This window comes from Rhipicephalus sanguineus, chromosome 8 (genome assembly GCF_013339695.2).
Source record: "Rhipicephalus sanguineus isolate Rsan-2018 chromosome 8, BIME_Rsan_1.4, whole genome shotgun sequence".
In the NCBI taxonomy this organism is placed as follows: domain Eukaryota; kingdom Metazoa; phylum Arthropoda; class Arachnida; order Ixodida; family Ixodidae; genus Rhipicephalus; species Rhipicephalus sanguineus.
In genome coordinates, this window is record NC_051183.1 from 63,397,772 (window position 1) to 63,424,087 (window position 26,316).

Here is a 26,316-nt window from a genome sequence, read left to right on the forward strand (position 1 = left end):
CCCTTTTTTTGTTTCGGAGCCTCCAAAAAATCACTCCCGTACAGCCGCCGGTGTGTCTGACGCGATCCGCCATCTTCATTCAACGATGCTCCCCATTTTTCCTCTTTTCTTTCCTTTTGCCGAGGAGTCACGAAGGGGGGGGGGTGCACTCTCATGCCACGCAAGCCTCCCCGCAAGCGACCAAATGGGGCGAACAGCTAGACGTGGGAGAAATTCCGCACCAGCTTTGTTTCCCCAATGGGGAAGAACATCCCCTTTCCCTCCCTTGCAACCCTTCCTCAGCCCTACGCTCCCTAACAGCGTGCGCGGCGGGGAAATCGCATTCCAACGTGACCTGAGCAACGCTCGCGCTATCTCGGCGTTCACGTGTTCTTTACGGCGCACGTCGTTTTGTACATCACGGCAGCTCAAACACACCTCCGTCTTTTGCTACTTTCAAGTCGCCGCGCGCGCGCTCTACGTGTTCCGCCCCGCTGTGCCCGTTATTACGTACGGACACGGCTTTGTTTCGCCGGCTTCCTTTCTTCGCGACGACGTATAGTTTTTCGGCCGTTGTTCACGGTTGCGGCGGCGCTCGTTTGCGTCGCGGGGGCTTTTTTCAAGGCGTTCACCCTTTTATGTGCGCCTCCACATCTACGGGCTTCTTATAGCAACGCGGCGTTACGGCTCCCGCCCCTCAAGGTGTTTCATAGATGTGTTTTTTTACGTCTTTTCTCTCCCTTCCCCGACGTTTTGAAGCATTTTTCTCGACGTTGCGTAACATCCCCCCCTGGCTCGCCCTTCCCCCGTTACTCCTCATCTGTCCCTAATATATCCCTACGTTCCGCCATGTGTTCGTAATAGCCCGGCATTTCTTTCCCACCGCGTCGTTTCTTTCCCGTCTGAAGGAGACGCCGCCCTCCTCAACCGCATATTCCGATTTCTCGCGTATTTCGAGTTCTCCCCGCAGCGCGTGTGCACTTCTACGGCTCTTTAGCTTTAATGCCTGCCAGCCTCACTGGAATGTCGGGGTCTTTTATGAAAAGGAAACTATGGAACGCGGTCGTTTGCTGAGCTTTATTTCTGCTGCTGGCACCGCTGATGATGAGAGGGGACCTGCGGTATCCGTAGTTTTTACATGTTTTATGTCACAAGGTGGGGAGGGTGGCAGAGCGGAGGGGCTCCTACTGACATGACCGTTTCTTTTGCAAGTGATTTTCTCCTTTGTGTGTGTTTTTCAATTGCTAACACATCTGTTGAGGAAAGTATACTTCCTTGCTCCGTAGTTGCGACAGTTGCATCAGGCGCAGATGTCATCATGACGTCCGCGGCCGTTCACACATTGAAGATGCGCGCCGTGAACACTGGGTTCTGCTTCTCAAGGAAGCGGGCGACTTCTGCATTCCTGAAGAAACCGTGGTGTCAGGATGTTCGTTTCAAAGGGTGTCTGAAACAGATTTTTTTTGTGTTTGTTTAGAAATAATATAGTAAACCATTCGCACCATATATAGTCTAAGCGAAGCTCCTTGCATCACAGGAGCCTCCCAAGCAGTGTTTCTCCTTGTCAGCTTCGCCGAGTGGTTTACGGACCAACTAAACCTCTTTATATTTTTTTTTAAATCTTTGAAAGTTTAACACAAGAGTGCGATTAAAGAAAAGAAGACTTTTTGGGACTTAACAAATCTTTTTAAAGGTCACTACAAAGGGTCCGTGCTTTCTTTTTTCTTTTTTTTTTCTGGAAAACCGAATTTCGGCGCTGCTTAATCCTGCTACGTTTTTTTCTTCTCTCGCTTTTTCAGACCCTTAATCCTTCGACCACACTGTCACGACAGCCACACGCGCCGCTGTGTTATACGCTCATTATCCGATCGGATCAGTTTTTAATCCCCTTCATTCGTCCCTAAATGAAGACCTTTCTCTCCCAAATCCAAAGGGTCGGACGAGCTCCCGATGTCCCTTTATAATGCGATGCGTTTAAGTATAATTGCGTTGTTTAAGCAAGTCTCTTGCAAGTCCCCATTGTGAAAACAACGTTTGCTACTTGCCGTTTACGTGGAATCAGTCTTTCACTACTCACTTCGCCCGCACGATGGCGCTCTCAGTAACTACAGAAAAGGCCAAGACGAAATAAGGATGGAGGCACTTTATGGTAATTCAAAGGGGTAATTCCGCTGGGCCTTACCTCCCCTTCGTCCTTAATAAAGGTTATATTCTCTTTTCCTTCCATATACAATCGGCCCGTCGCTAAGGGTGCGCTTGAGCAGTTAACCCGTCCAAATACACATTTACTGTACACAAGGCAGCAACTGCATTTCATACCACCGTTTGCACGTGCGTTTCGCACACTTTCCCCCACTGTCAGTAAAGCGGTGTCGACATTATCACGTGGTGCACCATTTTAGGGGCTGGAGGAGGAGCTAAAGCAACGCACTTCAGGTCACGAGTCGTCAGATCCTTCGTGCGTGGTTCCGTATAACGTGTGACTTATCGTGAACTTTTCTATAGAGCAACTCTGTATACATTTAACGAAACAGTCGTTGGATCAATGCTTCTCCCCGCGACCAACATCTATCGCTTCGCCCTGCTGTATACATATCGGACAATCCTCCTGTTTCATTTTCCTGCCATTTTGGCATATATAGGGTTTTGGTAGGGGGCCTTGACAACCGTTATCGCCAGAACGAAAGCCTCCGAGACCCGAGATTTGTTTCGCGACTTTTCCGCTGGGGGAACGCCGCATGCGCCGTGGCATCGTGAAAGAGGGGCGGATTCCCTGCCATTGTACCACCCGACCGAGCGTGTCGCACGTTCACTGGCTAAACTTGTCTTTATTTCCTAAACTTTATAGCATAACGGGAATCCGGCACACGCGACGGAACTTTAATCTGACAGCTTAGTTCAAGTCCATTGCGATCGCGCTGAAGGGATTAGAGCGTAGTGACGTACGCGTGAGCTGGCTCTCGCAGTTTCACGGTCGGAAGTTCACTCATATATATATATATATATATATATATATATATATATATATATATATATGTGTGTGTGTGTGTGTGTGTGTGTGTGTGTGTGTGCGCGCGCGCGCGTCTATCGTGAAGCGTGTCCTTCATCTGTCCATTGAAGGATTGGTGAGTTAATCTTGCTTCGTCGTGCTCGTTATTATTCGCTGCGCATAGAACATCCCTAAGTACGCGCTCAACTCCTGCGGGAAGCACTGTACCGAGCATACAGGAAGTGAAGTGGGGCGCCCAAGCGGAAGTTGGAAGTGATGAAGCGAAATTTTTGCCGTTCGGAAATGTGCGGGACGAGAGAGAGTTTGACGTATTTCGCGATTTCAGTTCCGGTCGACGCGGACCTCTTTCTGTCTCTTTTCTTCCTGGCTCTTGCCCTCACCTTTACTTCCCACTTCCGGTCCTTTGAGCTGTCTGATCGCGTTAGGGTTGGAACTCGATATATTAAACTGTTCGCCGCGGAAGCGACGACTTTGGAAAGAGTTTCTTCCGGTCTGTCTACACCCGGGGGGTCTTCTCGTTTCGTGACAATCTCATTTCACGTCTGAGGCTTATAGTTCCCCACGTGCCCGGCGGGGGCAACCCAGACTGCATTGCCGAGAAGGAGGTGGAGGTGTAAGGGGGGGGGGGGGTGGCAGCCAGACTGTGCATTGAGGGAGACGCGTAATGTAATGGTTCAAATTTGTAAGTGCATTTAGGCAGAGTTAATTCCAGCAGCGTGCTACATATCTACAACAAAATAGGGTCATTCCACGCCAAACGTCCCAGCCATTTCGGCGACCATCTCAAACTGTATACGAAAAAATTGGGCTCACTTAGTGCATTTAAAGCAGTGAATTGCTACAGTATTTCAGACAGAAAAAATTTTGGTCGCATGGGGAGCATTCCGAAATTTGTAGAATTACATCTGAGTGCGGTTTGTCAGAGAAATTCTTCTGAGAGTATACCGTTTCTTGTTTCATTGCCAAATTTGGTTTTTATATTAAGCAAAGGCATTTGTGTAAGGTGTTCGAAGCTCACTAATATTACTGCAATTTTCCTGCCATATACGGCTCCAGAAATTTCGTCAAAATGTATGTTTGCATTTTTTTTTCCGCTTATAACGTTGCGCTGTGTATGAATATCTGAGTAATGAATACTCACTCTACAGAAGGTATATTTTACGTTAAAAATATTTTCACACCACTGGTGTTTCTAAATTTTATGAGAAAAAATCACAAGTTTGAGAAAATCATCATTTCGGTCCACATTGAGACGCAATTTACACCACGTGGTACTTCAGTAAAAAAAATTAGTCTTATGCCTCAGTCGAAAGCAAATAAATAGCTTATTATATAATAAGTTTTATCATTACCATTTTTGTTTTAAGGCCTGGAATGACGCAATACGGGTGGCATATGGCCTTCCGACCTCTGCCTGGGTCTCTTGCGGCTTCCGGGAAGGGGGCGGAGGGGGGGAGGGGCCTAAGGTTTCCTCCCCCTCCCGTCACTGACATCTTTGTCATACGTCACTGATGTTACAGCAGCCACTGGGCTTGATTGTAGCGATGCTATAGTTTTGTTTCTTGACGAAGAGAAGCTGTTGTGATCGTTTCATCTACTTTGTTAAAGCGTTGCTGAACAAAACTTTTGCCTCCGAGATTCTCAGCCCTATTGAAAGCTTGAGTGCTGAAAGTGGTTAGCACAACCTTGTTTCCAGGCGGAAACTAAAGGAGAATAATCAATCTAATTCGTTTTTCATGAGATGCTGCGTCTAGCGACCGCGCCGTGAACTATAGGTGACGTGTAAAAACGGGCGTGCCAAGCATGCCAACCGTCTCCCGCGTCTCTCAACCGGCTCCACTCTGTATAATTCCCAGAGCCGGTACGAACGGCACCGGCAGCGAACAGTGCTCCCGGGCACGTGAGGCATGACTCAGCGCCTCTGTGGAAGGGGAGAGTGGGATGTCAAGGATAGGTGGAGAAAGGGAAGTACCAGGACAGGGACGCGTGTGCGCCGCCGCGCTGCGCCGCCGCCGCCGCCTGTTTTTGGTCACGCCGCTCGCGCCGCCGCCGATGTCCCAAGACAGATCACGCCGCCGCCGCCGCGCAAAAATTGCGGCGCGCCGCCGTTAGTCTTTTCTCTTAATTCGAATGGGGAATCTGGAAATAAAATACAGCACTTCGTCGGAGGAGCTCGTCCCGATGTGTCGATGTGATGAACTGTACATTTCAGTGGCCGCTGAATAGCGGGAGCTCGGCGAGAAGCGCGCCCCCTGTTTCGGGTTCTTGTTCTGCAGCGCCATCATGACATCACGAAGCTTCCAAACACTGTTGACGCGAATGATAGGGACGGAATGCGCTTCAATGCAACGAACGCAGCCCTCAAAGATCCGATTTTCGGTGCACAAAACTCTATGGGTGCACATGTCTTTTGATCGTGTTAGCCATCGACTTGGGTTTAACGCGGCCGCTCGTCTAACGCAGATGGAATGTCGCTACGCATTCCCTGCATCGTTCTCATACATCTGGGACACATTCATATGCAAATTCAGCCTTGAAAAGTTCCTGTTTCTGTACATTTCGTCCACTCTCTTCTTACGCTTCGAATGTGCTGGCGGGTTCGGTGCGGCGACGTAGTCGAGAGCGAGGTGACATCACGGCTCACCGCTTTTTCGAATCCCTGAATGCGCTCTGCCGAAATGGACTGTGGGCATCTCCTTTGGATGAACGCATCAAGAATACCTCCCCAGAAGTTGTAGTATATTTTGCTTCTCCGGAAATATCACGAGCAGGGCCGTACCTAGGAATGTTTTTCGGGGGGTGTTTGTGTGTAGAACGGCTAACTTTGGCAACTGGTCATCGCTGTGAAGGCGTGCAAGTATTTTAGTATCACGCGAAAAGTTAAAGCATGAAGAAAATTTCGGGGGGTGTCAAAACCCCCTCAACCCCCCTTTAGTTACGGCGCTGATCACGAGTATTGCCTGACCTTAACGATGCCGCGTCCTCCAGCCTTAAAGGGCGACGACCCAACTCGCTGGATAGCATATTCTTGGAGTCTTGGACCTAGTACACTGTCCATAAATAAATAAAATAGATAAGTAATATATATATCTCGCTGCGTTAGTACACTTTTCCCTTTCATTCTTACTCGAGTAAATCGATAAATAAATACAGAAGTAAAGAGAATGGCAAACTCAGAATATAGCTGAGCTAGTTCGTAGGATTCATGTTAAGAAGACATGACGTGGAAACACGGTCATTAGAGAAAAGTCGAGAGAGTGAACAGCTATCTCTCACGTAGACCACTACTCGCACCTGATTGATAGGTATCGCTTCTTACGTGGAAATGCGCAGATAAATATTTTTGTCTACCTTCGGTCCCGCCGCTGTGTGATTTTTCAGTTGTTAGCGGCGTTTCTGGTGTCTTGACTACTCTCCTGTGTCCGTGTTTGCACGGCCTGTTTTTATAAAGGGCCTCTAACAGCCTCTGAAAAGACAACAAAAAACGAAAACAACGAGCGCGTTATTCTCTCTTGGCGTTTCTTGTCTTTTGGTGCACTTCGTGATGCCAGAACAGTGATTCACGTGAGATTATCACGGTGCATACTCTCGGCTGGTTCATATACGAGAAATAAGAGTTGTGAATTGTCTCCCATACTGCTTTGCTATGTAGCCGCCCACCCGCTCTTCCTTCTTTCGCACGAGTATCGTGCGCGATTAACTGATTTCACTTGATTTTGTGCGTTTGCGACCGCGCATGCAGAGATAACAGATTGTAGCCGACAAGCGCGAAATCATGATAGGTTCAACGCTTAGTGCTGACACTGTACGCGTGCTTTATGAAGAAATAAGTGGCGAGGAGATGTCACCTGTAAGAAGAGTATTGAAGGCGAGAACGAAACCAATGGAAAAGGCGCCGGATTATATGATTCTTCCAACGGACGCACTCTTAACGGCGGAGACGATGCAGCTTTCCAGGAAAAAGGCGAGCCCGCTTCGACGGTTTTTTTGTATATCTTTTATTGCATTAGCAATTATATAGACACGCAGGACAGGTTTTCACCATCGCCGTCATGTTCCGCATAAACTATAAATCGATAACATCGCTCCGCGCACTGTATGTTCTAGCCAGCGAGAAAAAGCTCGCGAGCGTTGGCAAGGATCATGGCTAAAGCAGAGATGAAACAAGCTGGCCATCTCCGTCACACGGAATAACATCAACCCACGTGTGAGGCCTGCGATCAATTGCTCCTCAAGCAGAAGGAAACGCCCCGCCCGTCATTTGCTGGGCGAAGGAGCAGGAAGGGATGTATGGGGAGAGGGACTGCGTAACTCGAGCAACAACTGTGAAATTTGACTGTATAAGGGCGCGGTGGAGAGCGCTGGCACGCGCGCTATTTCGGCAGACATCCCCCAGCGAACGGCTCGTATACCTTCGCGCTGTGAGTGCTGTGATCTCACTGCTTCGCGCTCGGACCACTGATATACGACAAACTGACCGAAAAACGCTTCTCTCCCGGGAGCGGCCGTATTGCCATACACCAGTGTTTTGTAGAGTTAAGTGAGATCGGAGCAAAAAGAGTTAGCTGCTAGCCCTCGTTCATGTAACATTACGGCGTCGCGCCGCGCCGCCGCCGGTGATTTTGGTGATTTTGGTTCCGGCGCGCATGTCTACGTGGCGTGCTCCCTGCTTCCGCCGCGGGGACGCTTGACGTCACGGCCGTCAGTGTGCAGCTCCGCGCACGCTGGCGTGCAGCCGCCGCGCGCTCACGATCCTCCAAAAAATTACACCCAACTGTTCAAAAATATGTCAAATAAACTCTAATTGTCGGAGCTGTCATGTCTTCAGAGTGCAGTTTTGGTTTTTGTCATCCCCCCCCCCCCTTCCCGCCCCCATTTTGTTCGGTCTTCCTTTTAAAAACCCGCTTCCTGAAGCTTTATGAGAAACGGCTGTGGTGCTTGAGGACGTTCGTGGAGGCTTACATTGCGTCACTCGCGTTTAAGTGCAACTGGAATTGCGAGAAAAACAGTGCGCTTCTCCCTATCTCTTATTCTCCTTACGAGAATTTATTATTCATCCGTGTACACCTAAACGTGGTCGCGCGGCCGCATTCTCATGCAGTTTCTCTTGCGCAAGAAACTTCCTTTCTAACTTCTGAAGTTCGCTAGAGAAGCGACACGTTCGCCGCCCGGGCCATTCTAAAGTATAAAAGCGGCATGCGTGCATCCGGGTATTTTTGTTGCGCAACGGAAAACTCTGCGCTCTTTTCTCCCCTTCAAGAACGTCCTGTTGCTTTTGCCGATAACGGCCCGACGCTCGCTTGCTTTCGTTTACTCATCTTTAGGGCAGAAAATTAAGGCGGAATTGGGAAACTTCGCTTAGTCGAAAGTGGAGCTTACTGCCTCGGGCAAGAGAACGTAAAAAAAATATAAAGAAAAAAGGAAACCGTGCACATGTGTATGTATATTAGGGCCTGATTGGAACGGGAAAGTCCGTAATGTGTTTTCGCTTTACGGCTTGTTCATCCTTCGTCTCTGTCTTGCTCTCCCCTTTTCCCGCAGTATTTCCTCTTTTTTTCCCTCTTTCTTCCCTTTCACTTTTTCGCGATGAGAGGCTGAGCGGCTAGAATAGGTGCGCGCTTACTGAGATAGGAGAGAGAGAAAAAAGGTGTAGGGGTGGATATTTCGCGTGGAATAACTCTCTCGTTGTGCGGCGTTATGGCGAGCCATGGGCAGGGCGCATATATTGTGAGTCCCTTGGTTGCGTTCGTTCGCTCATGCGCTCGTTCGTTGATGCAACGCAAGCTCTGAACGCCGCCGAACGAAAGAACGCTCGCAAGTGCGAGCGCATAACCGATGCCGAATGACAGTACGTTCGTTTTGTGCGGCGCATAACTGATGGCCAATGAAAGAACCTAAGCTTGAGTGTTCGTTAGTGCCAGCTTATAGACGATGTCGGACGAAAGGACGTTCGTTTGTGCGTTTATTTGTGCAAGCTCTTAGACGATGCCGAATGAAAATCTCCCGCTAAAGGGGACCATGAGGCGGTGCGAAGCGGAGTTTAGGCATGTCGAGCCCGCGTTTCAGAGGGGGAGTGGAGAGGAGAAAGAGGGGGAGGGAGAGGGTAAGTGGAGAGGAGAGGGGGAGTGGAGGTGTGTGGAGATGGTTTGCGCATGCGCAGTAAGGGTGGTCACGCCACACCCCACCGGTTTGAACTCCGCCATAAGATGCTTCGCATCTAAAAAAACAATCACGCCATCTCCCGCTAAAGGGGACCATGAGGCGATGCGAAGCAGCATTTCGGCATGTCGAGCCCGCGTTTCGGAAGAGAAGTGGAGAGAGGGAAATGGGAGTGAAGAGGGGGAGAGGGGAAGTGAAGAGCAGGTGTGTGGAGAGGGTTTGCGTATGCGCAGTAATGGTGGTCACGCCGCACACTACCGGTTTGAATTCCGCCATAAAATGCTTCGCATCTAAAAAAACGTTTGTGCATTCGTTAGTGCAAGCGCATAACCGATGCCGAATGAAAGAACGTTCGTTCGTGCGTTCGTTAGTAAAGGCGCATAAAAGATGTCGAATGAAAGAACGTTCGTTTGGGCGTTCGTTAGTGCACGCGCGTAGATAATGCCGAATTAAATAAGGTTCATTTGTGCGTTTATTTGGGCAAGCGCTTAGACGATGCCGAATGAACGAACGTTTGTGCGTTCGTTAGTGCAAGCGCATAACCGATGCCGAATGAAAGAACGTTCGTTGGTCCGTTGTTAGTGCAAGCGTATAGACGATGCCGAACGAAAGCACGCTTGTGCGTGCGCTCGCGTTATACGAAGCCGATTCGAAAAGCTGTACGAGGTTGTGGGGGAGAGCGGGGATGGTAGTGAGGGGGAGCGCATTGCCGTCGTGTCTTTTGTGAGGCCCGTGGCCAGTGCGGCGGCAGCCGTTATCTGCTCATTAGCAGCGGAACACCAGAGAGAGCGGGAGAGAGAGAGACGCGCCGGCTCTTAATTAAGGGCCCCGCGCGTCCTGTCACCGCGAAGGCTTGCGTTTTTCCTAACTGGACCTATAACACAGTTGTGCGGCGCGTATTCACCCCCCCCCCCCCCCCCCCAACCGCCCGCATTGCCGCGAACACGAAAGGAACCGCAGACAGCCGGTTTCCCATGCAGTGGGTGTAATATAACATCGAATAGGGACTCAGGCTTTTGAAGGGTGTCTGTGTGTTTTTTTAGCATGTGTTTGTTGTTCCGTTATCACCAGCTGTATGTATGTGTATACGTAATTCGCTTGCCTTTGTTCCCAATTACGTCGTTGTTTGCTTGAAAGCATCTCTTTTTTTTTTTCCCCCTTCGTTGTCGGCTGCGAAGCGAGTGGTTTATAAGCACAGACGGCGCGAACAAAGGGTGATTTGCTGCCAGGACGAGCACCAGAAAGATTGCAGACGCGCGACAACGGCGCTAGATGGCGCCTCGTTCATTCAATGGAACCCTTGTATTGGCTGTTATGCTGGGTTTGATTTTTTTTTTTTTTCGTCATGACTGCAGTGCCTTGTTAGTTTGTTAGTGCAATGCTGTGTGTATGTGTTTATGTTAGCGCGTGTGTCGCTGCGGGTCTCGTGCTTTAACAAATTTTCTTGCTTCCACAACGGCCGTTGCTTAATTTTTATCCTCCGCGCGCGCGTGTGCGCGCAGAAGTGCAAACGAATCCGCGAAAAGCAAGTGAAATTGTCCGTTGTAATTCCAGCGACGAGAGGGACACGGCGCGCCTGGCAATGAATGGGACGGGACGGCTGTGTTTGGGAACGAAAGAAAAAGGTTAATATTTAAAATAATCATGCAACAAGACCGCGTGACAGTGACTTTCTTTTTTTTTTTTCTTTTTCCCTATACCCTGCCTTTTCAAGCTCGTCATATCCTCTTCATTCGGCCGATTATTTGTGACAATATCGTTTCCGCGAGCGCGGCTACCGCGTCGCCTTTAGAACAATGGCGCGTTTTATACGCGGCCCGTGTGCCGTTGCCTTTGTGAAAGAGATAAAAAACAATGAAGGCAGCCTCGTGTATTTTTTTTTTATTATTGTTATAATTCCATCGTTTTTCGAGGGAACAAAGGAATAGCGTCGCCAGAGGCGTGTACAATTCATGCAGGAGGGAGCAAAAAAAAAAAAAACGTATAACATTAAATTCTCTGAACATTTCAACGGGAGAAAGGATTTTTTTTTTCAGTCGGAATTAATGAGCCTCACACGGGCAGCCCTTAACTGGCCGCTCTTGGAGAAAACAGCACCGAAATGCGTGCCTCCTTTTTTATACGGTGTCGCGGTGACGTTTTCGGACCTTTTATATATATATATATATATATATATATATATATATATATATATATATATATATATATATATATATATATCGCCACGACGAGATTCTCTTTTTTATTTGGTTCTTTATTTTCTTATCTCGCTTTTATTAGTGTCCTTTACGCGCCATACGGAACAGGGTCCGTATTTTGTAAGGATTCTATTCGCACTGCCGATATCTGGCTGTGTGTGCATATAGCCAGGAACCTTCGTAGGAGTTTATATATATATATATATATATATATATATATATATATATATATATATATATATATATATATATATAAATATATATATATATATATATATATATATATATAGAGGTATGTATTGTTTATTCTGAAGTTTCGAGCGGGGCCGGTCCCCGGCAGCTATAATAAGTAAAATAATCACGAACGTCGGATATTTTTACTGGTTAACGTTACGGCCTCTGCACGGCCTTCGTCAGAAATCATTTTTGACGAAGGCCGTGCCGCAGCCTGAACGTTAACCAGTAAAAATATCCGATTTTCGCAAGTGTGCTCCTTCATTTCTTGACTATATACATATATTACAGCGTTGGCTCCAGCGGCATCCCCTCAAAATTCAGAAAATTCAAAAATTTTTCATCTCTTCAAGCCTATATCTTCTCCTGAACTTAAACTCACCGTTATAGCTTTGTGACTAATAGATGTTGCATTGGTAAGCTCGATCGAGGACACGGGTGATTCCCGACCACAGTGGCCACATTGCGATAGGGGCGGAATGCAAGGGAGAAGAAAAAAAAAAACGTCGGTGTACTTACGTTTCGACGCACGTTAGAGACAGTCAGGCGGTCAGAATTTACTAGGGGTGTGCGAATATTCGAAAGTTTCGAATATTCGTCGAATATTACATTCGAAATATTCGTATTCGATTCGAAAATCGTGTATTCAAAAAGTTTCGAATAATCGATAACTTCGAATATTCGAAAAATGCGAATATGCGATTCGATTATCATGCATAAAATAACTCGTCTTCCACATTTCTGCTGCGTTCGTATCGCTAAAAACTTTGCCGAGAGGAGCGATACACATCGTAAGTACACGGAGGCACGATATCTGCCTGCGACGAGCGCCCCAATACGTATGATTTATTGCTGGTGCATCTCCGACGTGCAGCGCTGTTGGCGATCATGTAACCGTACATTTTCAATATTATGCGGCCGTAACGTGCCGCACTACCACTCGTTCACTATGCGGGGCCACTTCTGAAGAAAGACAGTGACTCACGTGACTGGTGGCAGACTGTAGGCACCTTCAGATACCCCAGTCTGGCAAAGCTTTGCCCCATGTAACTCCCTATACCAGCCACTTCTGTTCAGGGGCGCAGCCAAGGGGGGGGGGGGTTGGGGGGGTTCAACCCCCCCCCCCCCCCCGAAAATTTTCAGTTTTGCTTGCGTATATTACACGCACACATACAAACGCACGAACCTACATAAAATATGGTTGAACCCCCCCCCCCGAAAAAAATTTCTGGCTACGCCCCTGCTTCTGTTCCAAGCGAGCGTGCCTTTTCAGTGGCAGGAGGGGGGGGTGTCTCTGTTACAACGGAGCGCCTGCTGCCTGATCATGTGGAGCAACTCATATTTCTTCATGATAACATGTAGTCATTACTTTCATTGTGCCGTGATATTTGCTTGTGTTGTGATTTGCATTGTGCTAGCCCGGACATTGTCCGTGTGTTATTTCTTTACATCCTTGTCTACGTTAAGCGCTCGCATTTCAAGCAAGCAGAATGAATCACCAACTAGCCCAGTCAGCCATTTTGACATCTGGACATTGTGTTCTGGAGATAGCAGTGTATGTTGTGTCGCCAGTCGGGCTGTTAATGTTTTTTTTTCTTCAAATAGCTACATGTTAAATAAAATATTGTTACTGTGGAGGCATTTTTTCTTTGATATTCGATTCGATATTCGAAGGTGGATATTCGTATTCGATTCGTATTCGAAAAAATTGATATTCGCACACCCCTAGAATTTACCCGAACCGTCCTACTATACCGTGTGCGTCATAATTGTATCACGGTTTTGGCACGTAAAACCAGAGAATTTAATTTAAACAACAAAACTCGTTTTGCGCACACTCTACAGTAGCCTCCCCTGATGATAGAAAAAAAAAATTAAGAAATCCAAGTAACACTCCTAGACTGCTTCGTATGTGGCGCACTATCTCCGACCGCACTGCCGGAAGTAAGCACGGAAGAGATGCACCACGTTTCCTTCCGGCCAATTTTTCATTAGTTTCCTCAAGGGGGACTTAGCCGGCGAAGAGAAATTGTCAAAAAGTCTGGATAACAAAAAAAAATAACAAAGAAATAAACACGTGAAGGAGCGGGCGCAGCAAAACGTCTTCGCGGAAAACTCTCCGACGAAACTTTGTTAACTTGCGAGCGCCGCTCTCCGCGAATCGGGGCTTAGTTTTCTACATAGTTTCGGTTTCGTGTTTTTTTTTTCTTATCGTCGCCGTAGCGATGGCAGATCGTTTGTTCTTTGTTATGTGATAAGCTGCTTACAATATAAATCCTAGAAAAGACAAACATACCCCAGCTGCGACGCCTCCGGGGATCCTTCGGTATATATATCGGCGTTAAGCGGCTAACGCGCTTCGGCAGTCGTTTGTCACGATTAGGCGCGTTACCCTGTTTTGAAGCCAGGCAGGAAAGAATAACGATTTTTATTTCCCCTCCGTTTTAGTTCCGTGCAGTGAGTGCCTCTTGGCAGCGGAACCCGATCTCATCTAATGAGTGGAGCCGCGTCTCTGCATCCCCCTCCCTGCTGAAGTCAGTTTTCTGCATTTGTGGGCTGTGTGACAAATTCCTTGCGCACTTAAGTGGCTCCTTGTGTTCCGTGTACGGAACTACTAGCGCCGCAGCTGGCTCCCTTCGCCACTCGCGTTTGCCGCTGCACCGAACTTCCTTTTAAAAAAAAACGTCGCGTCGCGCGCGCCCTCCGCGGAGCTTTCACCTCCGTTCGATCGCGCCTGACGGATCCCAGATTAAGCGCGTAACGTCGCATGCTCCCCGCGAGTTCATTGATTTGTTACCCTTCCCATTTTAATGCGAAAAACCCTACGGCGGCAACCATCGCTTTTTTTAACGATGCCAGTGCGTCCTCCCAATCGCTCGGCTCAGCGCACTATTTTTTTTTTTTCGTCTCCCTTGCGTTTTCCGCCGATTCGGGTCAAAATCCGCCCGCCGGGCGGCCGATAAATCTTGGCTCGATTTCTGCTGTAGGCGGCGCTGCGAGCGCTTTACCCGAGGAAGCGAGGTGCTCTCCCCCCCCCCCCCCCCCCCCCCCCCGCCTTTCCCGACCTCATTCCAGTGTATATTATTTTTTGCCTAGTGAGAAACGCGCGACGTGTAGCAAACGCAAATATTACACGAAGGGCCGAGCCACAAAATTGTGATTAATTGAACCCTTTCACATGATTAAAGGTACCCGGGCGTGGCTTTTATTTTTTTTTTTAATTAATTTATTTATTTTTCTGGAACCTCCCATTCCCCGCTACTCCTTCCACTATTCTTCAGTCATACCCTGATGGAGCGTCCATGAATATGCTGCTTCTCGAAAAGCGGCTACGGGCAAGCGTGCGTTTTTTTTTATCGCCGCCGTATATTCACGGTGGCCATTGTTTGTTTTAAGCGTACGTGAATTACGTCTCCCGCCTGTACAGGCCTAGCAAATGTCTTTTCTCTGGATCCGGTGAAACGCCGAAGGAAATGTTTCTTAACTTTTTTAAGTTCCATAATGCAATTACTTGCTGAAGTAGCAGTGTGCGTATGCTCGGGCAAGATTGATAGCGTCCCTACTCGGCTCACTTGCTTTCGCTGTGTTTACAATCTGTTCCAACCCTCTTCTTGAAGGTTCCGACTGAGAGTGCTTTTGCGAGCTTTCACTCTTTTGCTTTTATTACGCCTTTATTACACCTTCTGTGGTAAAGTTTCACCCTGTACGGAGCAGCGAGAGATGCTAAAGAAAAGAGAAAGTGCATCATCAAGCATTACACTAGATGTTTGCAGGATAATTGCAGTTATAATGAATATGCATAACATGCCATGTTTTCAAAACAAACATATGAAAAACGACATATCTTTTATGTCTTACGCGTTATGAAAATTGCATGAAAATTTTACGAGCAATTGTTATTTCGTTTAAAATTTATTTTGCTTCTCACTTGCTGCACTAACCAAGTCATGTGATTTGACATTCGTGAAACAATACTGGCATGCTTAAAGGGGGCATGAATGGTTTTCTCTAATACCTTTTCTGTGGATGAGTTTTGTTTTCATATCACAAACGCTGTATGCACTGTAGAAATCTGACACAGAAAGTGGACGCATAGAACCAGGACAGTCGTTGCGGTCTAGGCCACATCACACTGGCCAATTCATAGACCGGCGATGACGTATTTTGAGGGAAGCAAAAAGAAGTGCATTCTAGTCTGTGTCCCAGCAGAGCACTGATATCAGTCGGGAATATATGTCAAAGTTATTTGTCAAACACACAGTTATATGTCAGTTACATGTTGTGTATATGTCATAGGAGCTTATCTGCCTAAACTACATGAGGCAAGAGAAATTCGTTTGGTCTACTAGCCAAGTGCATTAATTTCTGAAATCATTACTTAATAATAAAGTACATAGTCACTTCATATCCTAAATGTAAATTACTGCATTAGATCCAAGGCTTGTTCAAGATAGTGATCAACAACCGGTCGCATCATGACTCATTGTCTGTATGACGTCTAGTCGTTGAAAGCTGCACAATTCTCGCTCCTTATGTATATATTTTTCTATCTGAATTTCCTTCTTCTGCACCTTGAATTTTCCAACTTTATTTACGCATTAACTTCGTCCTTTGCAGCAAGCCGCCCAGGCAGGCGCGTTTCCAGGCTTTGCCAATCTTCCGCAGCTGAGCAGTGGTGAGTGACGCTCCTCCTTTGCAAATTTTTTGCAAATAAATATATATTTTTTGTCATTAGGTGTAGCAAATGCATGTCACAGAATTATGGATGTTTGTCATTAGCAGTAAAAGAAGGATCTACTTGATTTGTGCAAGTTAACTCGCGTGTAGTACAAATGTCCGAAGAGGGCAACATTTCAGTGGCACTAGTGCTGACTGCCTGTAAGTTTTCTTTAAAAAAAAAAACAAGAAAACGACGTGGTAATTCGATACCTGGCCTGGGTCGTATGGTAAATGCGGATGTGCTCCCCTTAGGCAATTGACAAAGAAGCTTTTGTGGCATTTTAAGAGGGTGAAATAGTTCTACTAAGTTCTTAGAAGTGAATTTTTTTAAGGCTTCGAAAGATAGTCAAACAATTTGAAATCCTAGTCAAAAAGAAAATTGAATTGCCAATCATCGTTCAGTAACTCTTAACTCTGCAGCAATAATTATTTCTGCTCTATAAATACACCTTAAGTGGAGAGAAATAAAGCATATATAAAATGGGTGATCATATAGCATGCTAGTTTGCTGCACATTTGAAGTAATTGCACTTGCTATTACATTAGTCTTGTAACAATTCTTCTCTCATGTCGTAATTTATTGGTTAGACACAACCTAATGCAGAGATTAGGTTGTGTCTGCATTATGAAGCCAAGGAAGACATTATGAACAGACATTATGAAGCCAGGGAAGGCATAGGACACTTCATTTGCAGTTTTTAGCTGCAGTGTAGTCATTATGACATAAATGGAAAGGAATGAAAGTGGACAAAAAAGACAGCTTGCCGACAGCAGGGACCAAACCTGCAACCTTCTGGCAACTCATTCAATGCTCTACCCATTCAGCTACGACATAGTTGTTTTCCCACCTGCTTTATTGAGTATTTTCGTGCATCTAATCCTGGAAGTGTTAGCCAGTGCCACTTGTAGGCGTGGCGATCAGCATGGAACGCTCTTTTGTGCCAGCTCACATCACGTGCTTGTCATTGACATGAAAAAAAAAAATTTCGATTTCGGCTTAAAAAGTTTTGTTATTGTGGTCCAGATCAGTATTACTATTTTCATGGCTGTATTAAGGGGAGATGCTACTCGAAGACACTTTTTCTTTAATATTCACCCTAGAGCAATGAAACTTGAGCTGCTTATAGAACTTTTTATGCTGATTTCAAATATATAATTAGTTTTCTTGCAAGTTGCATACTTTTAGTTCTGCAACATGACAAAATGAAAAACTGAAGCATCTTGCCCCCCCTCTTTTCAGACCTAAACTTCAATAATTTTTTACAACTGATACTTCATAATGTTTCAAATAAAGTGCGGAATGCAAATAACTAATTAGGAAGTCCATACAAAATATGTACTAGACGTGAAAAATTTTAACGTTGGAAGTTCATATTTCTCCTACCCTAGTGAAAGTTTACATAACTTTTTTTTATTTTATAATAAGAATATCGAAGCTTAAACAAGATAATTGCATTTCTCGTACTTTGGAAAAACTTTGGGAAAAATTTCATGCAGATCTGAGCACCAGAAGTACCCGAAAAAGGAGGGGCACATTGACAAAAATGGCAAAATTTGTGTTTTGAGAAAAATGAGTTTTAAAGTCAAAATTGCATGTTTATTTATCAAAGATGTCATTGAATGCAACAAAATTTGTACACAAGAAAGAACAATCCTCCTTGTAGTGGCCACTGCCATTAAAATGCGCCAGCACCATAGGTTTGGCCCTCACGGCTCTTTCGAGCTGACTCCTCGACAAGAGATTTTTTCTTCAGCGCACGCCGACAGGCCCTTGCTTCTCCTGTTAGTTTTTGAGACATTTTTTTCTGGCGTGTTCTGTCCCGTGATGTGCCAAGAGCAACCAGATCATGAGACGGGAGCACGCCAAGCTCTTCCAGAACACGTTCAAAACTGGAGTGCCCTCGATTAAACCAACATGTTCAATGCTTTCATATCAGCAATCAACGAAGACTCGTCGTCCTGCCATTTTTCTTCGTCTTCGAAGAGTCCGAACTTTTTCTGGGAGGCACTCACATATTCGAATGCCGCGGCAAACTCGTAGGACGCATCGGCGTCACTGCCACTACGCCTTGCGGCAGCAGACGATCTTTTCGTGGTTTGAGTGTTCGGCTTTGATTTGCGCCGGCGTCCTCGAAATATGTGCGTCGCGTGAAACTTCACAGGCCGGTGACCGCGCTTCCTACGGCTTTCTTCATCCATAACGGATAAGCACTCGAGAAAAGCGTTGTTCAGCTGCGCTGCTCGACGAGACACGGATCCTGCAAGTAGGCTTCACAGCACACACAGGCGCGCAGCGGCCAATGGCGGCTCCCGATCCGTACCACGTGATTTAAAGCCAGTCGCGGCGCTCGAAGAAGGCGGCAAAAGCGTGCTTCTCTTTATTATTTCTTGCGCTGCAGCAGCGCGGAAACTGTTGTTATTTGAAGAGTGAGGCTCGGCTCTTCGCCTCATGCGGTCGACAATGGTGAGCGGCGGCGCATTATCAGCGGCAAGGTGCTCGAAGATGACACACTTTCGGCCTTTTGACAGCCACCTTGTGCTCTTTAGACGCAATTTTAAAGCATTTCCAGTTGAGTCTCGACATTGATTTTTTTTTTTTCAGAACAGTAGAGGTACTAATCTTAACAAAACAGGCGAAAACAAAAAATCGATAATTTTTTAGAAAACTCGTGTTTTTCGACCCGCATCTCCCCTTAACTTTCAATGGAGAAAGCGTCAGGAAAAGCAATCTGTAGAATGCTTTTTTTTGTACACTTTAATGCACTTATTTATGCTAAGTGTTAGTATAAACGTTTCTTACACTTCCCACAATGTGACGTTGATCAGGTAAACTGAGGTAACAGTCTCTTTGGAGGAGTTTGATCTTTGAATAGCCGTCCTGTATTATATGAAACTAACAGCCTCTGAGAAGAAACTTAGCAGGAAAGATTTGTAGTTATATGTGCAAATGTTAAATGTGAGCTTGTACTTCATATTCACAATAAAAATATGAGAAATATAAATTTTGAAAATGCGTAATTAGCTATGCATCGCTGACAGAAGCTCTTCATTATTACAGAACATCGGAGGTTGAGTAAGTAGCACTAAATCAGTTCTTCGCATGCAGTTTGATCTTTTTCTTATACAGTGTGCAAGAAACATTAAATTTACTTTCGCATAATGTTTCTGTGGTCCTAATACTAAGTTTGCAGTCCCTTCAAGCATGTTTCTTCAGACACCTTTATGGACCATCTTTAGCATTCCATTGGCTGTTTCCAAAACCCGCTAGTGACTTGTATTTTTGGGGGGGAAACGTGGGGTTCCTAAAGCACGCCTGAATGTACCAGTCAGTCTTTATATGCACAAAACAAATAGCCTCATGACATAGCCTATTTACAAGAAACCTCAGTGTCTCTCCGTGGACCTTGTATCTTAGAGCTACTACAGGAACTGGCTAAGTAGTCAGTCGTAAAATCCTGTTCTTGTGACATGCTTGCCACCGTTCACTAGTCATGCGATCATGGCTGTGTTATCAGCTATCCCATCAGAAGCCTGCAGCCCTTGCACTGGTGACAGTGGCAGCTTGTGCACTTGCACTATAGAAAGGAGTGAGAGCGAACAGTTTCGATCTTTATAATATCTGCGACATGGTGCAAACTGAACATTTTTGAGGGAGTCCTTTGATCTGCATAGTATGTAAAGTGGACCAAGGCTGAAGCTGTTCAAGCATGTTCATTTATCACATCTAAGTATGGCTGCTGGGAACACAGATCGGAAGAAAATTTCTTGTCAAACAAATGAATTGGAGGCTGTATTGGCAGGCAACTCGATCAGCGTGGGTAAACTGCCGATATCACTGAGCGATAAAGAACCAATGCAATCTACCACCGTTTGTATTATACTTTAAAAGAAGAAATTGATATCGATGAGCAATGGCAAATGACAGGCACGTTAGTTAAGTGATCCGAAAAGGACATTGTAACCAAGTGTGACAGAAATACAAGGTCAAGGTGGATTTCCTTTACACTAATGCCACTTTTACAAGCTCTGCTTACCGTTTCCTTTCATGATGATTCTAAGGTAAGTATTGTCTGCTGCTGCCACTAAAAGTGTGTCGATTTCACCGTTATGAAGCTGTGGTGCCATCTTTCACAACTACAGTGAATACAGTGCTTTGCCGTGCGTAGCCTTGTAGTAGTCGAACCAGAAATGTCCTTATGGCATCATCACAGGCGACGCTCGCCTGAGTTGTATACAGGCAATTAAACTAAGCAATACCCAGAATTGTGCCATTAAAGTAAACATTGTGCAACATTTACACAGAGGTTTGCCAACTTTAGTAGAAAGAAGGAAAGTAGATGACTTTTAAGGGCTCGTTTTTCTTTGATAGACACAATATTAATGAGAACTAACAGATAATAATGCCAAGGAAAGTATAGGGGACGTTATTTGTAGTAATTAGAATATAAATGTGAAGAAAGTAAAGTGGACGAAAAGATAACTTGCCGCCAGCAGGGACCGAACCTGCGACCTTTGAATAATGCGTCCGATGCTCTACCACTGAGCTCAGCGGTAGAGCATCCAATGCGTTATTCGAAGGTCGCAGGTTCGGTCCCTGCCGGCGGCAAGTTATCTTTTCGTCCACTTTACTTTCTTCACATTTATATTCTAATTATTACAAATAACGTCCCCTATACTTTCCTTGGAATTATTATCTGTTAGTTCTCATTAATATTTAGTAGAAAGAGTAATAATTAACTTTTACTTATGGAACATTCAGTATATCTAAAAGCAGGTGTGTAACTGATACAATTGAAAGTGGTGAGAGGATAATACCGATAATTTGATTGTTTGCCTATCAAATGCATAGGTCATATAACTGGTGCTCTTTTAAGGGAACAGATATGGGGCTGAGGGGTGTGAAATGCAGTCATGTCACCTCTGGGTGCGTAGTTTCGTCAGATTTGAGGCATAAGATCCAGTCAGTCACTAATTTGAGACTGCGGGTAGAAACCTGCACTTTGCGGTGTGACTGGAATATGTGTGTTTTTGGCTGCTGCATGGCTTAAGTGCCATGCCGTGCAATTCTCAAAAACCCGTGCTTACATTGTCGTCCTGCCCAGGTCTTGGATCCCTGAATGTGCAGCAGCAACTGGCAGCCCTAGCGGCAGCCCAGGCATCAGCCAACAACTCAAGCACAGGTGGGCAGGGGCACACTGCAATCAATCAATCAATCAATCAATCAATCAATCAATCAATCAATCAATCAATCAATCAATCAATCAATCAAAGTCAGCCCAGTCAGTCATTAAAAGCTGTTCTCACTATGAGGCGAGGCACAGGGTAGAAAGAGGAGAGCAAGGAAAAAGCAATTTTTTTATGGCTTAACAGAGCTCTTGTCTCCCAAAACAGCAATCAAAGAGCTTTAAAAAAATATCCCAGCCAACATTGGCTGAAGCTGTATAGGTAGGAAAGGGCTGGTGAAGTACTTTCGCCACATTAGACCAGCACACAATACATGTCATTGCTACATAACCATTATTGGGCATTATGGCCCTTCATGACCAATATGACCCTTTATGACCTTACATTGACCTACACTAGCCCCACATATTGTTGTAGGGGTTTAGAACTATGGGCTGAAGTGCATTGGCTCAAGCACTTTAGGAAGGAGCAAGATTTTGGGCAGCTGGCCCATGTGATGTTAATAAATTCTTTCATGTGGAAATTTTTTAATTAAGTGGATTAATTAATTTTTTATCCATTAAGAGTAATAGGTAGTGCAATCATGTATGGTCAATGGCCACATTTTACTGCCAATATTACCTATTTGTCAAACCCACATCACCAACATTGAACAGTGCACAGGCCCAATATAGGCCTTCACTCTGATTCTGCATTGAAGCACATTGGCCCCATATACTGCTGTATTGGTCTATATTAGTCTATTGTTGGCCTGCATTCCTTTCAGCATTCTGTTGTAACCTCATGCATCATGCCTTTGAAGGTCGCATGCATACTGTAGACTCTGTGACCCTTTCAAAGAGGGATACGTCTAATTTGGAACTTACCAACATGACTGCACTGTTATACATACAAACTTTTTCGGCCTAGGCCCTAAAGCTGGCTCATTCTAGAAAGATCGCAATAGGCCAATGTCAGGTCGTGTTGGAGCGTGTGGTCATTTAAAAAATGTAGAGATTTAGCTGAACATCTCCATGTGCATTTTTGCGAGCTTAAGGTTGCAGTGGATACATGCATCCTGTTTGCGGAACCTCCGTAAATCAGGTTGTAGCACTGTGGTGACAGCATTGCGACCAAGAGAACCGAACATTCTTTCATGCGGTCTGGCGCACTTCCACACTTTCGGAACTTTTGTGTCGCCAGGCGTCTATGGCTCACTTCAGGATCATTTGTTACGCAGATACTGGCTCTTCACTAAGTGTGAGCCTGGCTCTACATGCTACCTAAACTGTGCTGCTTGTTATCTTGTTTGAAATGCATTCTGGTGGTTATCATGTGCTGAAGAAGCATTAGAACATCATTATAGATCAACACAAGACACATTTGTGATTAATCACCAGATGTAATCGCCTGAGACTCCTCTAAGTATGTGCTGTAGTGGTAGCTTATCTAGAGCAGCAAAGGGTGAAATTACTTTAGACACGTGGTTTGTGCTACATTATTGCATACTCCATTTGATACATCAGGTGCAACGCCATGGAAGCAAGCGAGACTTCTTGCAGTAGATGCATTCGCGCGAAGAAACACTTCAATGAATTTATGACCCGTATTGTGATTTTTTTTCCCTCCTTAGGCTGTATAATAAAAGAAGATTTGGGCCCAAGAAATAAACATACTCTGTTATTTACAGTGCTGTCGATAGTTTGTTCTGGATCGCTTAGCATCTCTTTCTTTTTTTGTATCGTGGCCTCCGCGATTAGCACTAGCAGCGCGCAGCAGGAACCAATCGTGGAGGCCAAGCAAAAGACACTCGGATTTACACGTTTTGCTGGCCGAACTTCTTGCATAGCTTCCACAGCGTTGCACCTGATATATGAAACGAAGTATAGAAGTCACTTACTTGCACAGGAACATTTGCAAACATTCAATATGTCGCACATGTGTGCAGCTCTAAACTAAAGGAACATTTGAAACTAACGTAGAACAAATAGAGGCCCTTATCATAATTATACAGTGAACCACATTGGCCCCCATATTGTTATATTGGTCCATATTACCCTGCTATTGGGCCACATTCCCGTCCGCTTTCTGTTTCAACACCACCTCAACATTGTTTCTGAATGTCGCGTGCGTATCGCGGCCTTTATGGGCCTTTGCGAGAGGGTTATGTTAGATTCGCAATTGACACTTGGCATACACTTAAGGAAACGATTCAAGCATTTGAAAACTGTATAATGCATCCTTTTAGTGCAGTCCTCTCAATGTTTACTCTGTATAGGTTCATCCTTAAGATTAGTAGAGTTGCGCATAGGGCAGGACAAAAGGAAAGAACGCGATGACACGCACAGAGCGCGAACTATCAACAGTTTATTGACGAGAGTAAAGGCACCCTTTTATACATCTTCACAACAACATTGTGCATTGCAGTAGTGCCATTTAACAAAACTATGTACACGACAGCAGTGAAAAACGAGAAAAACATCACCATACACATGGTTATTTAACAGCAACATTGCACATGACAGTGTGGCAAATTCATTACAAGAAAACATCACCGTGCACGCGCTATGCCACCCGGTATGCTAATTCCTTCTGGGATAAAGTGACGGAAGTTGCGCTAACACTCCGGTCATTTAGACTTGTGATGGTGTGGGCGTCGATAATGAGGTGTGTCATTTCATTCTTGCTTCTCGCTGAAACTATGGACTGGTAGTACTGACACGAATTTTAAATATTTTCGGATTGTTGCTCTAAATAGAAACACTGGTGTCGAGAACCCTAAAAGGAGTGTGGTGCCTGGGAATGCATTGAATATATTTTTAATAGTGCTACCTTAAAAGAACAATTACAGTTTCGATATTGAGGGGGCGGCTTCTCAGTGACGTGTAATCGCAGTGTGACATCACGGGGAGACAGCAACTCACGACATTCTAGCGGCAGATCTGTCATCTGCTCGTGGTGCACATAAACAATGATGAGTGAATTGTCATCCAGCGACCCTGACAGTGATTTCTGCGATTTAGGCTGCACGCAGGACGCAGAACTCGCAACCTCGGGGGAACTGTCTTGACTCGTCGGGATAACGTCCTTGCAGTGGGGCTGGCTTGCAGATGCTCAGCGACGAAAACTTTAAAATCAAAGTAAAATATTTTATACGTGTTGTCTGACTCCAGTCTGTGGAGAGCGTTAACACTGCATACCAAGGAAACGAAAAATGTCCCTTTTGCGATGGTTCGAAATTGTGTCAATACTCCATTAATGCAGAACCACAAAGCCCCAGTGGATACCCTTGTTAAGTTCATCCTTTGATCTGGAGTCTTGTCACTTACAAAGAGCATTATGAAGCGTTTTACATGAGCCACGTGTGTGATGTGAGCCCCGTGGCATGTTGTGCAGGGCTGAACTCGCTCGGTCTCCAGGGTCTCACGGGGCAGGGAGTCACCAGTGCTCTGGCTTTGCCCAGCTCTGGTAACAACTCCACCGGTGAGCACCCCCCTCCACTTTCCTCCTCGCTTGTTACCGTCGGCACCGAAAGCTTACGGACCATTTAATCTGAGATAAACGTCAATGTTTTCGCATCTCGAATACCCAGCCCAGTATTTTAGACTTCCAGTCCAATATGTTTCAGCCATATTTAATGCAGTAATGCCTTTCGTTGTATTCATGGGTGATGTATTATCTGATTTGCCCCCATTTCAGATGCAGTGGTCACAACTTCTTTTAGTGTGTGTCAGTGTTCATTATGTAGAAGTTGTTGCAGTGGCTGTATTTAGACCGTGCTCAGGCACTGAACATGCTCTGTGGCTTTGAGCTTTTGAGAGAGCTGTGCTGCGTATTTCACCTTGAGTGAAAATTCATAAGTCCTTTTGAGGAGTCTGGTTATTTTAGGTTGTGTTCATTCAGAAGGTGAACAGCCAGAAGTAAGTTGCTGTTCTGAACATTAAGTTTCACCCTGTTGTAGAAATCGCCATCTCGTCAACTCCGATTGTGCCAGAGGGTTGTTGCGGCCTTTCTCTGATTGGCTGAAAACGCTGCCATTTCAGGATTTGACAATCAGGCGCTCTTTGAGAGTCCAGAACAGCAATTACAGTCAGCTACGCTAATTAGGGTGCACGCACTTAAGCTAAGAGCTTTGCAAGCCACGGCCGAGTGTCACTACGTGTGCTCAGTTGTGTGTTTCAATTTTCAGACCTCAGCTGTGCGAATTTACAAAGCCTCGCTGCACTTGCAAACCTAGCCAATAGTCCAGGTGAGTAAATCTTATTTTGATTAGTTCCGTAAACTTGATCCGTTTGTGCCAGTGCTATTGTCTGTACTGTGGTTCATTTGCGGCATCGCACACCTCGAAAAATGATCACACACTGTTGGGTGAGGGGACTGTGACATTTCTTTGTGCTACGGATTCGCCAGTGATAGAAGTAAAGCTTGATCACATCGAAGGATCCATATGACAGAGCTATATCCTCTACAATTATGTTACTTTCAAGTAGTGCCACATTGCAGTTAGTCAGCTGGAGATCTTGAAAGAATGCGTCAAATAATCACTCAACTGCAGCAGAGTTGAAGCAAGTTACACTCCTACAACTGAACAGCAGTTAAACATGTTTTTGCTCCCACTGACCTTATGCCCTGGTTGCGTGCGTTACCAAGGTACAAGACTACCTGCCCAAATATACATAAATATAAGTTTGCATAGTCCCTTATTGATACTCTAAGCTTGTAGTTCGCAGTTTGACCGGCTTTCTGCTCTCCGCTGCGGTGGTGTAGTGGTTACGGTGCTCGGCTGCTGACCCGAAGGTCGCGGGTTCGATCCCGGCCGGGGCAATCGCATTTCTACGGAGGCGAAATGCTAGA

At 45.6% G+C, this 26,316-nt stretch overlaps 1 protein-coding gene across 22 annotated transcripts in view; it reads left to right on the forward strand.

Moving 5' to 3' along the window:
- LOC119402024 (CUGBP Elav-like family member 2) overlaps window positions 1-26,316 on the forward strand; it is a 597,777-nt gene that overhangs the window by 528,453 nt on the left and 43,008 nt on the right. For 15 of the 22 annotated variants that reach the window (XM_037669081.2, XM_037669082.1, XM_037669080.2 and 12 more), the window contains 5 exons: window positions 16,198-16,255; window positions 19,358-19,372; window positions 21,402-21,479; window positions 24,859-24,945; window positions 25,652-25,711. In XM_037669081.2, the coding sequence (XP_037525009.1) occupies window positions 16,198-16,255; window positions 19,358-19,372; window positions 21,402-21,479; window positions 24,859-24,945; window positions 25,652-25,711 (298 nt within the window). The remainder of the gene's footprint in view (window positions 1-16,197; window positions 16,256-19,357; window positions 19,373-21,401; window positions 21,480-24,858; window positions 24,946-25,651; window positions 25,712-26,316) is intronic. The other 7 variants (XM_037669062.2, XM_037669085.2, XM_037669073.2 and 4 more) reach the window with 3 other exon arrangements.